At 38.8% G+C, this 18,251-nt stretch overlaps 1 protein-coding gene across 3 annotated transcripts in view; it reads right to left on the reverse strand.

Annotated features, from left to right (window-relative positions):
* Positions 1 to 18,251, reverse strand: part of H2bc9 (H2B clustered histone 9) — a 58,025-nt gene that overhangs the window by 14,464 nt on the left and 25,310 nt on the right. Inside the window, exon 2 of one of the 3 annotated variants that reach the window (XM_087589611.1) lies at positions 3,079 to 4,806. The exons of the other annotated variants lie outside the window; for them this stretch is intronic. Coding sequence (XP_087445737.1) covers positions 4,779 to 4,806 — 28 coding nt within the window. The 3' untranslated portion in view covers positions 3,079 to 4,778. Of the gene's footprint in view, positions 1 to 3,078; positions 4,807 to 18,251 lie in introns of those variants that run through there. 3 annotated transcript variants of the gene reach the window in all.

Genomic DNA, 18,251 nt, shown 5'->3' on the forward strand with positions numbered 1-18,251 from the left:
CAAATGACTATAGGTGTGTGGGTTTATTTCTGGGTCTTCAATTCTATTCCACTGATCTATCTTTCTGTCTCTGTACCAATCCCATACAGTTTTTATGACTATTCCTCTGTAATACTGCTTGAAGTCAGGGATGGTGATTCTCGCAGAAGTTCTTTTATTGTTCAGTATAGTTTTCGCTATCCTGGGTTTTGCAAATTGCTCTTTTTATCTCTATAGAGAATTGAGTAGGAATATTGATGGAGATTGCATTGAATCTATAGATTGCTTTTGGCAAAATGACCATCTTTACTATATTAATCCTGCCAATCCATGAGCATGGAAGATCTTTCCATCTTCTCAGTTCTTCTTCAATTTCTTTCTTAGAGACTTGAAGTTCTTGTCATACAGATCTTTGATTTGCTTGGTTAAAGTCACACCAAGATATTTTATGTTACTTGGGAATATTGTGAAATAGGTCATTTCCTTAATTTCTTTCTCAGACTGTTTATCCTTTGAGTAGAAGAAGGCTACTGAACTGTTTGAATTAATTTTATACCCCGGCACTTTGCTGAAGTTGTTTATCACGTTAAGTAGTTCTCTGGTGGAACTTTTGGGGGTCACTTAAGTATATCATCTGCAAATAGTGATAATTTGATTTCTTCCCTTCCAATTTGTATCCCTTTGACCTTTTTTCGCTGTCTGATTGCTCTGACTATGACTTCGACTATTAGATTAAATAAGTAGGGAGAGAGTGGGCAGTCTTGTTTAGTTCCTGATTTTAGTCGGGTTACTTCAATTTTCTCTCCATTCAGATTGATGTTAGCTACTGGTTTGCTGTATATTGCTTTTACTATGTACAGATGTGGGTCTTGAATTCCTGATTTTTCCAGAACTTTTATAATGAAGGGGTGTTGAATTTTGTCAAATGTTTTTCAGCATCTAATTAAATGGCCATGTCATTCTTATCTTTGGGTTTGTTTATATAGTGGATTACATTGATGGATTTTCGTATATTAAACCATGCCTGTATCCCTGGGATGAAGCCTATTTGATTATGATGGATGATCATTTCGATGTGTTCTTGGATTCGGTTTGTAAGAAGTTTATGAGTATTTTTCATCAATATTCATAAGGGAAATTGGTCTGAACTTCTTTTTCTTTGTTGGGTCTTTGTGTGGTTTCAGTATAAGATTATTTGTGGCTTCATAGAAGGAATTTGGTAGTGTTCCATCTGTTTCAATTTTATAGAATAGTTTGAACAGTATTGGTATTAGGTCTTCTATGAAGGTCTGATAGAATTCAGTCCTGAACCCATCTGGTCCTGGGCTCCTTTTGGTTGGGAGACTCTTAATAACAATAACTGCTTCTATTTCTTTAGGAGTTATGGGGTTGTTTAGATGGTTTATTTGATCCTGATTTAGCTTTGATACCTGGTATCTGTCTAGGAAATTGTCCATTTCCTTCAGATTTTCCAGTTTTGTTGAATATATGCTTTTGTAGTAGGATCTGATTTTTTTTTAATTTCTTCAGATTCTGTTGTTATGCCTCCCTATTCATTTTTTATTTTGTTAATTGTGATACACTCTCTGTGACCTCTGGTTAATCTGGCTAAGGGTTTATCTATCATGTTGATTTTCTCAAAGAACCAGCTCCTGGTTTTGCTGATTCTTTGTATACTCATTTTTGTTTGTACTTGGTTGATTTCTGCTCTGACTTTGATTATTTCCTGCCTTCTACTCCTCTTGGGTTTATTTATTTCTTTTTGTTCTAGGGGTGCTGTCAAGTTTCTGACATATGCTTTCTCCTGTTTCTTTTTGCAAACACTCAGAGCTATGAGTTTTCCTCTTAGTACTTCTTTCATTGTGTCCCATAAGTTTGGAAATGTTGTTTCTTCATTTTCATTAAATTCTAAGAAGTCTTTAATTTTTTCTTTATTTCTTCCTTGACAAAGTTGTCATTGAGTACATTGTTAAACTTCCATGTATATGTGGGCTTTCTGTCATTGTTGTTATTGAAAACAAGTCTTTGTGCCTGGTGATCTGATAGTATGCATGGGATTATTTCTATCTTCCTGTATCTGTTGAGGCCTGTTTTGTGATCAAATATGTGGTCAATTGTAGAGAAGGTTCCATGAGGTGCTGAGAAGAAGGTATATCCTTTTGTTTTAGGGTAGAATGTTCTATAAATATCTGTTAAATCCATTTGGAACATAACTTCTGTTAGTTTCTCTACATCTCTGTTTACTTTCTGTTTCCATGATCTGTTCAGTAATGAGAGTGGGTTGTTGAAATCTCCTACTATTGTCATGTGAGCTGCAATGTGTGCTTGGAGCTTTAGTAAGGTTTCTTTTATGAATGTAGGTGCCCTTGTATTTGGAGCATAGATATTTAGGATTGAGAGTTCATCTTGGTGGATTTTTCCTTTTATGAATATGAAGTGACCTTCCTTATCTTTTTTAATGACTTTTGGTTGAAAGTCAATTTTATTTGATATTAGAATGGCAACTTCAGCTTGTTTCTTCTGGCAATTTGCTTGGAAAGTTGTTTTCCAGTCAGAGGTACTGTCTGTTTTTGTCTCTGAGGTGTGATTCCTTCATGCAGCAAACTGCTGGGTCCCCTTTACGTATCCATTGTGTTAGTCTATGTCTTTTTATTGGGGAATTGAATCCCCAATATTAAGGAATAGTGGTTGTTGCTTCCTGTTATTTTCATTGTTAGAGGTGGGATTATGTTTGTTTGTCCTTCTTTTGCTTTCATTGCAAGTAAATTATATTCTTGCTTTCTGTAATGTGTAATTTCTCTCCTTTTGTGGAGTTTTCCATCTATTATTCTTTGTAGGGCTGGATTTGTAGAAAGATACTGCATACATTTGGTTTTGTCATGGAATATCTTGGTTTCTCCATGTATGTTAATTGAAAGTTTTGTTGGATACAGTAACTTGGGCTGTCATTTGTGTTCCCTTAGGGTCTGCATGACATCTGTCCAGGATCTTCTCCTTTCATAGTTTCTGGTGAGAAGTCTGGTGTAATTCTTATACGTCTGCCTTTATATGTCACTTGACCTTTTTCCTTTACTGCTTTTAATATTCTTTCTTTGTTTTGTGCATTTGGTGTTTTAACTATTATTTGACAGAGTAATTTCTCTTCTGGTACAATCTATTTGGAGTTCTGTAGGCTTCTTGTATGTTTATGGACATCACTTTCTTTAGGTTAGGGAAGTTCTCTTCTATAATTTTGTTGAATATATTTACTGGCCCCTTAAGTTGGGAGTTTTCAATTTCTTCAATACCTATTATCCTTGGGTTTGATCTTCTCATTGTGTCCTGGATTTCCTGTATATTTTGAACTAGGAGCTTTTTGCATTTTTACATTACCTTTGACAGTTGCATCAGTGTTTTCTATGGCATTTTCTCCCCCTGAGGTTCTCTCTTTTATCTCTTATATTCTGTTGGTGATGTTTGTATCTATGGCTCCTTGTCTCTTCTTTGGTTTTCTATATCCAAGGTTGTCTCCCTTTGTGCTTTCTTTATGGTTTCTATTTCCATTTTCTATTTGTTCACCTGTTAGGTCGTGTTTTCCTATAATTATTTCAGGGATTTTTGTGTTTCCTTTCTAACTGCTTCTACCTGTTTACTTGTGTTTTCCTGCATTTCTCTAAGTGAGTTTTTTATGTCTTTCTTAAAGTCCTCCATTATTTTTAAAAAATGTGATGTTAAATCTAGATCTTGCTTTTCTGGTGTATTTATTAGATAGCCAGTATTTTCTTTGGTGGGAGAACTGGGCTCTGATGATGCCAAATGGTCTTGGTTTCTTTTGCTTAGGTTCCTGAGCTTGCCTCTAGCCATTGGTTTTTCTCTGGTGTTTGCTTGTCTTGCTGTTTCTGAGAGTGACTTGACCCTCCTTGTAGGCCTCTGTGTCAGCACTCCTGTAGAACTGTTTTCCTGTTTTCTTTCAGCCTTTCCTGAGAACAGGTATTCTGATTTCAAGTGTGTTGGTGCTCCTAGAGACTGTCTTCCAGCTCTAGGCACGAGCAGGAATCAAAGGGTCCTGCCACTGGTTGCTCGTGTAGGTTCTTGCACCCTGCAGGCAGAGATGGCACTATGTGATTCCCTCTTGTGTCTGGACTGTTGGCAGAGGGCATTATCCTCTGACTTCTCTGGAGTATCTAAACCCCTGAGGGTCTAGCTTTCTCCCCCATGGGATTTGGGTGCAGGGAACTATGGGATGGTATCAGTTCACTTCCTGGCAGGCCAGAAACAGGAAGTGCCCTGACCCAGAGGGCTTCTGCCTCTGTATATCCTGAATCCACCAGGCAGGTCACTTGGTAGCAGAAAAGTGGGTCTTATTTTTTTTCTCTCAGCTGTGGCAGTGCTTCTGGAGACTGTCTTCCAGCTCTACACACAGACAGGAATCAAAGGATCCTGCCTCTGATTGTTCATGTAAGTCCTTGCACCCTGTGGGCACAGATGGGTTTATGTGATTCCCTCTTGTGTCTGGACTGTTGGCAGAGGGTCTTCTCCTCTGACTTCTCCTGAGTATTCACACTCCTGTGGGTCCAGCTCTCTCCTCCATGGGATTTGGGTGCAAGGAGCTGTTTGGCCGTTCTGTGCGGTCCTGGGTGCAGACTAGAACTGTGGTACTGGTAGCTGTCTGTTCCTATATCTCTGTGTCCAAAGGCACTGTGCAGTTTCCCCTTTGACCAGGGATGTAGACCAAGGTGTGCAGAGGTGGCCATCTGTCATGTATCCTCAGGATGTCTGCATTCCTGGGTGGTCAGCTCTCTTCCCCTAAAATTCAATCTTTAAAAATCTGGAAAGCATGTTTTTAGCCTACAAGCAGAAATATCAGAGCACAGGTGATTGAAGCAGTGTATGGGACTCAGAGTAAAAATTTGCAGATAAAGTATAACTCACCAGATTTCTTCATTGTGCAGTTTCTCAGCCTCCTCCTACCCTACTTTTAAATATATTGCCATGAAAATTAATGGAAATCTGAAATTGATGAGGTTGAGGATGGAGGGCATCTCCAGAATGAGACATAGGTCTGAGACAAGGGAGGCACCCTAGCATTGGGAATATGAAATCTGAAGAGGCCACCTTCTGTATCCCTACAGGAATCCCAGGGACACAGTAGGAAAAACAGTCAGACAGCAAAACTTTGAACTCAAAATGTATCATATCTATAAGTAATATAATCATGCAGCACAGAGCAGAGACTGAGGAAATGGACCCATTCCCTGGGCAAGTACTAATTCCTAATCAATGATTCTCTATTTTACTTGCAAGACAAGAACATGTTTTCCTCTGAGAGGCTCCAGACAGCAGCTGACTCAGTCAGATACAGACACTGAGAGTGAATGGAACTAGGGGATTCTTGGAAGAATAAGAGGAAGGACTGTGGCTTCTTAAGAAGATAGCAACTCCACAGGATGACCAACAGAACTTATCAACATGAACTCTTGGGATTTTACAGTCTGAACCAACAGCCAAAGAACAAACAAAGGCTGGACCTAGGCTTCACCACTCATGCAGCAGATGCACAGCATGACCTTCATGTGGGTCCTGATCAACTGGAGCAGGGGTTATCCAAAAAGATGTTACCTGTTATATTACCCAAATATTATCCTAGACAATGCTATGAAAGATGAAATGCCCTATTGCATTGTAAAGACTCATCTTCTTCAGTCAGAGGGCAGAAAGTACTAGAAATTAAAATAAGTTCAACCACAAGGATGGCAAAAAACAGAAACCTAGCATGACTGTCATGAAACAGAAACCTAGCGGCTTTACCAGCAGTTGACCATGATAGATATAGATACTGACAGCCAATGATTGGACTGAGGCCGGGGACCCCTGTTAAAGAGTTAGGGAAAGATTAAAGATGCTGGAAATAGTAACCCCATAGCAGACCTAGAGCATCAACTAAGTCAGACTCCTAGGAGCTCCCAGAAACTGAGCCACAAAGCAAAGAGCATATGCAGGTTGGTCTGTAGCCTCTGGCACATATGTGACAGAGGATTGCCTTGGACAAGGATACTAATTGGGACAAGGATTAGAGTCATTGGGAGCAGATACTAATACTGTAGAGAAGTCATGCCCCAGGGAAGGGTGTATGGGTGTGAGGTGGGAGTGGATGGATGGGTGACAGGTTGCATGTGGGAGTTCCCCCTTAGAGGCAAAGAGAAGGAAGGAGATGAGATGAAGAAATCTTGGAGAGGAGATTGGGAAGAAAGGCAACATTTGAAATGTAAATAAATAAAACTATTTTTAAAAACATATAGGGTGTGTGTGTGTGTGTGTGTGTGTGTGTGTGTGTGTGTGTGTGTGCATTTTAAATACCCTGGATCTGGAGTTGTAAGATATTGGGAACCACTTGATGAGGCTGCTAGTAATCAAACCCTGGTCCCATCAAGACCAGAAATCAGTCTTAATTGCTGAACCTTTTCTCTAGTCTTATGAGAGTCTAACTCTTCTCATCATCATTCATGAAGAACATTACGTTTTCCAAACTGTTAATACACAGAACCATGTTTTCTAAACATGGTTTTAGAGTTTATTGTTTCATCAAATTATTATCAGGAAATACTAAAATAAGTAGGACTTTATAAACAAATACAAGTTTTGAAGTCCAATATTAATCTATTGGTTCGAGGAAATTGGTAAAGACCATGCTTATGTAAAATTAGGCACAATAGTGTACAGTCTGTAACCCAATATTTCCATGGCAATAACAGAGACAAAGGCAGATGTATTTCCAGATGTTTATTGGCCAGCTGGCCTGGGCACACTGCAGAGAAGACCAAGAGACACTTTCTAGAGTAAGGCAGATTGTAAGAGCCTGAGTGGAGACGACAAGATTGTTTTCTGGCCTACACACACACACACACACACACACACACACACACACACACACACACACACACTGGCACTGGCATATGCTGCTTACTGCCATCATGCACACACTTGAATTTTTAAAAACACATTAATGATATAATTATATCATAATTTAAGTGAGGAATATATTGTATGACATCTTCAAAGAATTAATAAAACACATTATTAAAAGTGTATTAAAATCTCAAAGCACCAGACATAACAATTCGAATATCTCATAAAGAAAAAAAATTAGCAACATTAGGTTTCCCTGAAGCTTCATTTTCAGAAAAGCTATTCAACCATTTGTGAATGTTGAAATAAATTAAGTTTCTCAAAAATACTCTCCCAAGCCTAGCTGTCACTCATATGAATAAGTTACATGAGAACATAATCAGATCTAAGTATCTTTAGCACATCACTCATCTACTGTTCCATATGTTTTTCTCATCTATGGATGATAAGCACACCTCATTCCAGATAATCAAATAAGGTCTTTATACAGAAGAATAACTGCATGGTATATGTGGTGATTTGATTGAAAATGGTCCACATAGGCTCTTTGGGAGTGTCACTTGTAGGACTTGTCCCTATTTTTCAGAGTTGTGGGCTTGTTGGAGTAGATAGTGAAGTAAGTGTATCACTGGGAATAGCCTTTCAGGTTTCAAATGATCAAGCCTCTCTTAGTGGGGGACGCTCTCTTCCTGCTGCCGGTTGTTCCAAATGTAGAAGTTTCTGCTCTATTTACAGCATCATGTTTTCCTGAGTGCTGTCATGCTTTCTGCCATAATGAAAATGGATGAAACCTCTAAAACTTTAAGCCAGACACAAATAAATGTTTTCCCTATTAGAAGTTGTCATGGTTATGGTCTCCCTTCACAGCAATAGAAACACTAATTAAGAGAATATAGGATGCTATTATTAGTTACTTTTCTCATTGCCCTGATAAAATATTCAACAAAACACCAGAAACAAGGAAGAACTTATTTGGGCTTAGAGTAAGAGGATATACAGTGCATTGTAGTATTCATCTGCAGTTGCAATGGAGGTTCATGGTATAATATTATGAATCATTTTGATTGCATCTGCACTTATGAAGGAGAATGTGAACAGAAAATTTAAATGGAGTATAAAAGAAGGCCTATCCCAGTGACTCATTTTCTGAAGCAAGAGTCCATCTCCTTATTGTTTCACAACCTCTCTAGACAGCATTCCTGAAATGCCCTAGCAGTTCCAGGTCCTGGCAAACATGGTAGTGGCAGGCCTTGCCCTTTGAACTCCCTTGTAAACCCTAAAGATAGTTATCAATGTTTAATCCTTTATTTGGACAATTTGTTATGCCAAACTCATTCCTGAGACTGACTACCAAAGTCTACCAATCAAAAGACCCCTTGGATTCACCTAATTAGCATGCCCAATCAGAATATACCACCACACCTTAGCCTATTCTAACACAAAACTACCCTCTTACCCTTCTTAAAAATTACACCTGCAGGGTCATTTGTTGCTGTTCTGCCTGTCAGAAAGCAATCACTTTTATGTTTCTTCCCTAGTTACTAAAGTATCTCTCTGTGAAAATAGATGATTGGGTATGGCTTGAACTTAATTTGGGATGCAGAAGGGAATCCCCACTTCTATTAGCATATAGAGATTAAGTTATCAAACATGTGAGAAGAGTTCACATTTAAACAATTGATATGATTTTTATGTATATACATACCATATCCCTATTTCCTCTTTAAGAGCATAATCATAATCATTTTCCATATCTTTTGCTCCTGTTTATATAATATTGAAGATCACCTGAACATATAAACTGGAGTTTTACCAATGAATATTTCAGGCACATATTCCCAAGTTCCCAAGACCTTTTAAATTTGAAGTGAATTTGAGCTTACATAGAAATATTACAGCTATGTTTCTATTTTAATGACATTTTACATTATCTTAAATGTTATGGAAATGCATGGAGATATTTTAAATTAATAAAACAACATGCTTGCAAGCTCTAAAATGTCAGTTAGTAAGCAAATGGTTAGAGTACTATTCTGATTTCTACTTAGCACTTGGTTTTAGAATCTCCTGACCATATTCAGTTAGACCCCCAGAACTCTGTTTTTATCCTTTTTCGGGAAGAGAGATAGTCATAACATACATGTGTACTCAAATGGCTTCATCAAATTCATGATTGACTGTTAATTAAGTTAGGTCCAATCTGGTATTATCAACCAGAACAAAAGTTGGTGTTATCTGGGATGCTTGGCTATAAGATGTGTATAAGTAATTCCTTTTCACTACTTGAATTGCATTTAATTAGGAATTTGACTTCATTCTGTCCTCTGATTTGAATAACAGTGCTATTATATATTAAGATCATTCGGCATAGGGATACAATAGTATATTAAAATTGAAACATTTCAAAATTCACATATAGGTTATATTTGTGAATTTTTGCATACATGGTAAGATATTACTCAATACTGCAATTTTCAGAATAAAAACTAAAATATACAAGGCAAAGGAAATGGTTCAGCAGGTAAAGTGCTTGATGTACAAGTGTAAGGGTCTATGTTTGGATTCCTAGACCCCCAGAAAAGCCAAACAAAGCAGTAATCTGAGCACTCCTGTGGTGAGAAGGGAGGTGGAGGCAAGAGAATTCCAGAAGCTCACAGGTGGTATACCCTTATGTACACAGTAGCAAACAAGAGAACTTGTATCAATCAATGTGGAAGACAACGATAGAAATCCAAGGTTGTCCTCAGTCTGTACAAAGTGTGATATGTGTCTAATCTCTCTCCCCTTTTCTCTTGTTCTCCCTCTACCCACATCATATGTGCATACACACACACACACACACACACACACACACACACACACACACTGCATGCACAAATTAAAATGAACAAAATAAAATGCAAACATGTTCATGGTATGTAGATGGACAAGCTGAGATGGTAATGTTTCCAAGAAAGTGATACCTGGGGAAAGTAGAAAGAGCTGCAGTTTTTGGTTTTCAAAACATTGTGTAATGGTTGTATTTTTCTGCTACCTTTAGGAAACCTTTTATCATATTCATGAGTATATACATACCTCTAAGTCAGCAGAGATGCAGAAATACATTAGTGCCTGCAGGCAGGAACAGCTTGCCTAAATAATATTCTACAATTTAAGATATTTTCTGTCTGTCTGTCTGTCTGTCTATCTATCTATTTATCTTGTGTGTGTTTGTGTGTGTGTGTGTGTGTGTGTGTGTGTGTGTGTGTGTGAATATATGTTCTATGACTCATATGTGGAAGTCAGAAAAAAGACTTGCAGGACTGAGGTTTTCTGTTCCCCATTGTAAGTTGCTGAAATCAAAATCAAACCTTTAAGCTTCATGGTAAGAGTTTTTAAGCATGCAGCTATCTTTTTGACCCATGTTCTACCTTTGTTCTCAGTGTTTCTTTCAGCTACTCAGCAGTCTATGAATCTTTTCTGCTCCATAAAAAGCAAACAAACAAAAAAACTAAGAAACCTCTCACCCATTTTCCTGCAAGTAACTCCAAAACAACATATTGTTTCACCAAGTAGAGCTCAGCTGGTGACCCTATTTTTTTGTTTTTTCATGGCTCTCTACCAGGGGTTAGTAAATATTTGTATACATGTACATGATTTAAATGTAGGTCATGACAACTCTAGAATTCAGTTTCCCATTTAGCATCTGTTCACAGACTTGGAGTCAATTATTCTTATCTCTTTACAATGTTCATAATCATTGTTTGAGAATCATGTTCACAATCCTGTTTGTATACTACACTTCTGAGTTTCACAGGAGTTTGACATTGATTTATTAAAATAGTAAGCATTCATATGTAACTTCCATGTTGTTCTTTAGGATATACTTCAACCTTTATGCCTGTGAATATAATTCTACACTTAACACATGTTACCATAAGTTGACAATTACAGGCATGTGTGTATATGTGTATATGTATATACCATACATAAATGCACAAGGGTTTGCTTACATGTGGAGGTCATAGTATATTTAGATTTTATTAACATTTATTAAATATATACAATATTCAATTTCATCATGACTTTTCCCAACATGTATATTCCTATGATATATTCCCTAATATATTATATTATATCACAGTCAGTCTTGGTGATCCTTTTCCCATATACTCTGTTTCTGCTTTTATACCTTTTTTCCATTATTTTTAATATTTATTTTTATAAAAACCAGAGTTTTATTAGAGTTGCTTATATGAAGTATTTATTCATTTATACAAACATGGACAGTTAACCAAAGTATACACTCATGCAGAATGTGTCTTTCTCTCCTTGTTATATGATACTATTCCTGGGGAGTATTGAATATTTACTCATACCCAGTAAAGATCCATGAAAAATAAAATATATAGCTACCACCTGAATCCAACTTAATGAAACAATATGTTTTATTAGAGATACTAAGAAGAAAATGGATGTGAGTTTCTTTATGAAGCAGAAAAGACTCATAGACTGCTGAGTCATCAATACCCACCCTAGAATCATTCAAGGCCCTTGAAACCTGGAACACTGGATTTCACTGCACAAGGAAGTTTGATAGGTTAAAGCATGCTGCTTCCAGACAGTTCAGCTGATCTGAAAGTGTCTTTCAAAGACATTTCTTCTTTTATATGCTTGAGAGTAAGGGAGGACTAACAAATCTTGTCAGTTTCAGGGAATTCTAAGACTTTAAATTGTTTATTTCCTGAACCTAAGACATTTTCTGTGACATGGAATGTATTACCTTGGAGGAAATGATGATAGAATACCTTCCAGTCACTAATCACTGCATTTAGAACTGTAGAAGTGTGAAGAGCATGTGAGATCCTCCTCAGCAAATGTTAATTCTTTGTCAACTCTCAGGGAGGGATGGGCCTCATAAGTCCTCTTCCTGCTATGGTGGAATGTTGAAAGGTGCAAACTCATGCTGTCCTTGCTGTAGTCAACTGCAGAAAAGCCAAAAGAGCTATGACTATGTACAAATCCAGTGTTTAAGAAGTTAAATAGATATTTCTTTCTCATGTTTAGTCATCAAAGTAATATTGATTTCCAAAGGAATTACAAACTAGATAAATTTGTAACAACTGATTTTAAAATGCATAAAATCCCAAGACTATTCTTCTCTAAGCTCTCTGAGAGAACCTCTGGATGCTGAGGGAAGACACAGGAGCAAACATGATGCAAAATAAGAGAATTGGTTTCAAGTGCATGTAAGGTGTCTAAAGAGAAGCAGGGAAATGTCCACCACTTTCTCAAGAATACCATGTAATTCAGAAGAGTTACTTTGTTGACATTGGTGTCAGTCTGAATAAAAGAGATAGATGCTTTAAAAGGAAAACAAAATAAAGTAAGAACAAAATAATTTTGGTTCTCTTTATTTTCCAATCAAAGGGATACAGTCTAATATCAGGTTGAGAGAATGTTGAAGCAGTAAACATAGGCTGTTTTCAAATAATGAAAGATGATGTCTTTAAAAGAAGAATTGGTATTAAAGAGAATAACAGAAAGAGCCTTTTAGACTAACGTATGAGGAAAGAAATTCCTGGAAATAAAGGAGCAACTGTATTGACTTTCCAGCCACCCTACTGAGATCCTGTCTGATGGACCAGTGATCTGAGAAACTCAAAGAACAGGGTGGACTACAGTCTAATGCTGCCAAGACTGAACCCCCAGTGAATGTGATTGTTGGGTGGAGGGTGGTAATTGGGGAAGGATGGGGAGGGGTACATCAATATGGAAGAGGAGGGGGAGGAGTTAGGGGGATGTTGGCCTGGAAACCAGGAAAGGGGATAACAATTGAAATGTAAATAAGAAATACCCAATTTAATAAAAATAGAGAAATAAAGAAATATTCAACATCTTTAGTCATAAGGGAAATGCAGATCAAAACAATCCTGAGATTCTACCTCACACCAATCAGAATGGCTAAGATCAAAAACTCTTGTGACAGCAGATGCTGGTGAGGATGTGGAAAAAGAGGAACTCTCCTCCACTGTTGGTGGGATTGCAGAGTGGTACAACCATTCTAGAAATGGGTCCGGAGGTTCCTCAGAAAATTGGATATTGAACTACCTGAGGACCCAGCTATACCTCTCTTGGGCATATACCCAAAAGATGCCCCAACATATAACAAAGACACATGCACCACTATGTTCATAGCAGCCTTATTTATAATAGCCAGAAGCTGGAAAGAACCCAGATGCCCTTCAACAGACGAATGGATTCAGAAAATGTGGTACATCTACACAATGGAATATTACTCAGCTATCAAAAACAATAACTTTAAGCAAATGGATGAAACTAGAAAACATCATCCTGAGTGAAATAACCCAATCACAGAAAAACACACATGGTATGCACTCATTGATAAGTGGATATTAGCCCAAATGCTTGAATTGCCCTAGATGCGCAGAACACATGAAACTCAAGAGGGATGACCAAAATGCGAATGCTTCACTCCTTCTTTAAAAGCGGAACAAGAATACCCTTGGGAGGGAATAGGGAGGCAAAGTTTAGAACAGAGGCTGAAGAAATGCCCATTCAGAGCCTGCCTCACTTGTGGCCCATACATATACAACCACCAAACTAGATAAGATGGATGTAGCAAAGAAGTGCAGGCTGACAGGAAATGGATGTAGATCTCTCCTGAGAGACACAGTCAGAATATGGCAAAATCATGGGCAAATGCCAGCAGCAACTGAGAATGAACTGAGAATGGGACCCCAGTTGAAGGATTCAGAGAAAGGACTGAAAAAGCTTGAAGGGGCTTGAGACCCCATATGAACAACAATGCCAACCAACCAGAACTTCCAGGAACTAAGCCACTACCCAAAGACTATACATGGACTGACCCTGGGCTCCAACTGCATAGGTAGCAATAAATAGGCACCAATGGAAGGGGGAGCCCTTGGTCCTGCCAAGGCTGGAACCCCAGTGAACTGAATTCTTGTGGGGAGGGCTGTAATGGGGGGGAGAATGGGATGATACACCCATATAGAAGGGGAGTGGAAGGATGTAGGAGAATATTGGCATGGAAACCAGAAAAGGGAATAACAATCGAATGTAAATAAGAAATACCCAATTTAATAATGATGGGGAAAAAAATCCCAATAGGAAAAAGAAAAAAAATAATTTGATTAAGAGTATAAAAAAGGAGGGGCTAGAGAGATGGCTCAGCAGTTAAGAGCACCCAACTACTCTTCCAGAGGTCCTGAGTTCAATTCCCAGCAACCACATGGTGGCTCATAACCATCTGTAAAGAGATCCAATGCCCTCTTCTGGTGTATCTGAAGACAGCTACCGTGTACTTATATGAATAAATCTTTAAATATATATATAATGCTTTTCAAAAGATTAAAAAAAGTATTCAAATGACCAAAAAAAAAGTGAACATACCACAGATTAAACACTTTCAAGATTTCTCCAGAGACAGCTACAAACACTCTTGGATTTGTATGATGGTTTGAAGGAGGGCCTTTTGTGGAGGGTCCCAGCACAGTGCGGGCCAGAGCTGCCCCAACCCACCTGGCAGAGTTAGGGAGGGTGGGGGGAGTAATGTCCTGTATCCTAGTAAAATGAGCTATATTCCTGTGGTGGCTGTGGGGCTAGCACATTCTTTTGAGGATAAGAAGGAGTGGTGGATTATGTTGGTCTAACAAAGTGGTGCTAATAGATTCTTTTCTAAGGTTCACATCCTGAGTATTCCCTCAAAGTTGTGGTTTGCTCTGAAATTATCTGTATTCTGATGCTAATTCCACTGCCCAAAGGACAGCTGCCTAGTCACTACTCAGGAATCAGGTGACTTTACCAGATCCTTCTCCCCATTGAATTTGTAAAGTACAGGTGAGGGGCAGGTACAGGATAGATGGAGGCCTGTCATTGGAGGAGAAGGAAGGATGGGTGGGAGAGAAGTTTGAAGAAAGAGGAGGAGACTGGAGAGAGGAGAGGAGACAGGAGGGAGAGAAAGAGAGAGAAGCCATGGCAGGACAATATGGCGGGTGACGTTAAGATTCCACGCTGTACCTTTACAGGTTGTTACAAATGTTCCTAAGGGATGGATGGTACTGTGCTTTGTATGTTTAGGTGGGCAATTATATCTTATCAATTGGGTCAAAGATTATTGTGTTGTGTGTTCTTTTATGTGAGGTTTGAGTGTAGGAAAGTGTGTGGCGGCAGGAGACTCTGGGCCACCGAGGAGTTGGGATGTTTTCCGCCAAGATACCTAGCAGATAGGGCACCGCGGTGCTGGACCTTACGGGATAAAAGAAACCGATGCTTTTTATTTTTTATATTTTTACAACACCATCCTGGGAAGCTATGTATGTAGCACGAGTCATGGTTTCCCTCCTGTTGACTAGGACTTAATTCCAATTAGGTAGCTGTTGGTGGCCACTGAGTGCGAGTGTCATTTATTGCACCTTTATGCATAGTGTAGGTAGTTTTATGTCAGCGTGGCATAAAGTAGAGTCATCTGAAAGGAGGGAACCTCAATTGAGAAAATGTCTCCATAAGACCCAGCTGTAGGACATTTTCTTAATTACTGATTGATGAGGGAGGGCTGGACTCATTGTGGGTGGTGCTATCCCTGGGCTGCTGGTCCTGGATTCTATAAGAAAGCAGGCTGAGTAGGCACTGAGGAGTAAGCCAGTAAGCAACACCCTCCATGGCATCTACATCAGCTCCTGTTTCCAGGTTCCTGCCCTGCAGTTCCTTTCCTCATGCTTTGGTGATGAACCATTACATGGAACTGGGAGTGTAATAAATCTTTTCCTCCACAAGTTGCTTCTGATCACAGTGTTTCATCACAGCAGTAGTGGCCCCAACTAAGACACTACATAGATATTGGGGGTGGTCCCTTCTCAAGGAGAGGAGCAGACTTTACAGTTTCCAGAGAAGATGGGTCAAGCAGCTTAGTTTAACTATGTTGTTTTAGGATAGAGCTCTTGCGTTTTGTTTTCTTATTCCTACTATTTTCTAAGTAAGTTTCTTAGGAATTTTATTCTACTTCCATCTGATTAAGAACTTGCTGATATTTTTCTCCTTACTAGTAATTGCAAATACTTAACATGTGTCTAAGTTCTAGGGTAGACTTCTTCCTCCTATATCTCTAGATATCCTGTGATATCTCTAGCTATCACAATGCCTCAGATCTATGGTAATGGCAAAACTTCCTTGTACAGGGTAGGCTTGGAATTGGCAAAGCTGTTCTTCTGATCTGTGAAGGAGCATTGACAATGTGTGCAAGTTTGAGTATTTATGGATGATTGACTAGTGTGTGCAAAAACAAGCAACTACTGCAGGATGTTTCTCTTCCTTGATGCTTGTAATTGCAGACTAACCACAGAGACTTCTTACTTCCTATGAGTCTAGCTAGTCCTCCCTCCTGCATTGCACATTAAAATATGTTTAGGTTTCAGGTTGCTGTATAGTTTGAGCCACTCAATAGAGTGCTCACAACCCATCCTAGCTATTCTGTCTGTGAGTCTGTGTGTCTGTCCTTTATCCCATTGATGGCCTCAGTCAGGTTTCCAGGACCGAGGTGTGCAGGAGGTGACAGAAGAGAGTGTCAGATAAGCTAGACTGGAGTTACAGATATTTGTGAAGCTGGGACTCAAACTCAGGTCCTCTGAAAGAGCAGCCTCTGCTTTACACTACCAAACCATCTCTCCAGCCTGCAATATTAAACCTTAATAAAAATGTACGGTTTACAAATATGTTCTTCTAACCACTAGGATATGTTGATTTTTCATTGTCTCTTTTTACTGAGTAAATTTATATATTTACTGACAGAAGCTCCTGCTAGATAACTCAGGCTGGCCTCAAACTTGTGACCTTTTATCTTAGCCTCCAAATAATGCAAGTGTGTGTTACCAAGCCCAGCTGTTTTGAAAGATGACTACAAAATTGGATAGCTAACTCCAATCATGAATGGAGGCATTATCTGACATACTTTGCATTTTTTTTCCGTAGTAGGAACACTTAAAATATACTAAGCAATTGCCAAGAATACAGTGAGTTATGGGGCTAGAAAAAATGGCTTAGGGTTAAGAAAATGTATTGCTTTTCCATGAAACACACATTCAGCTTTTAATACACATATAGCAGTCCCTAATCATCTGCAACTCCAGTTCCAGGGGAACCAGTGCCCTCTTCTGACCTCTGTGGGCAGCAGACATGCACACGGATCACATACATACATGCCAGTAAAACAATCATACACACAAAATACATATATAATACATTGCTATTAATGGTAGTAATCAATCACAGTGTTGCTTTATTGATGTCTTGAGTACATTTCTCTTGTCTAACAATTTTCCCCTTGTTTTTGAGGTTGAACTCAGAGCCTTATGGACTGTAAGCAAGTACTGTGCCTCTGACCTTTGACCCAGTCCTTTGACCAGTATCTCCCAAAACCTGTGAGTCTCCAGCCTTCCTGGTTCTTCACATTGCTCCAAATGCCAGGGTTGTTGTTGCTTCTTCATCTCCTCACTGTCCTCCCCCTCTCCCTCCTCATCTTTCTTTTCCACTCCTTTTCCCTCTCATCCTTCTCTTTCTCTTCCCTCTTCTACTTCCACCTTCTCCTCTCCCTCCACTCCTCTTCTTCCCCTGTCTCCTCTTCCTCTTCCTCTGTCTCCTTCTCTTCTTACTCCTTTTTCTTCTTTTTTTCCTCCTCCTCCTCCCTGTCTTCCTCTCCAACCACCTTGTTATTAAGAGGTGGGGAATATCCATATGGGGGAAGGGGTGGGGATGTGGGTTTATGGACAGGAAACGGGGAAAGGGAATACCATTTGAAATGTAAGTAAAGAAATAGAGCTAATAAAAAAATTTTAAAAAGAGCTGTTTTTATGATTTCGCTGCTTTGCTTTTTCTTCATGTTATAAATTCTCTCCTTTTTATATCTGACAGTTTGTTTACTGATCTGTTGACAGATACTTAGGTTGAATCCATGTGAACAGTGAATGTTTTTGTGAGAATGTCTCTAACTTTCTGATTTCCTTTCCCATCCTAGTGGGATTGTAGGATCATAAAGAAGACTATATATACTTATCTTAAATGTAGTCAGAAACAGTACATATCTACATAACCACACCCAAATCTTTACAATAATCCAGAAACCCTTCCATGATCCTCTCCAGCTACCTCCTCAACAGAACAGGGAATTCCCTTTCCTGAAAGACCTACCCTATTTCTTCCCCACCTTTACCAGTTTGACACACTATTCTGTCAGTAGAAGCATTGACCAGTGCCATTCCTGCATCTCTCATAGTTTCAACAAAGCCATCAAAATACAGTTGAACCAGGTATGGTGGCACATATCTCCAATTCCAACAGTTGGAAAGTAGGGGCAAGAAGATCAGGAGTTCAAG

Source organism: Rattus norvegicus, chromosome 17 (assembly GCF_021556685.1).
Source record: "Rattus norvegicus strain SHRSP/BbbUtx chromosome 17, alternate assembly SHRSP_T2T, whole genome shotgun sequence".
NCBI classification, from domain to species: Eukaryota; Metazoa; Chordata; class Mammalia; order Rodentia; family Muridae; genus Rattus; species Rattus norvegicus.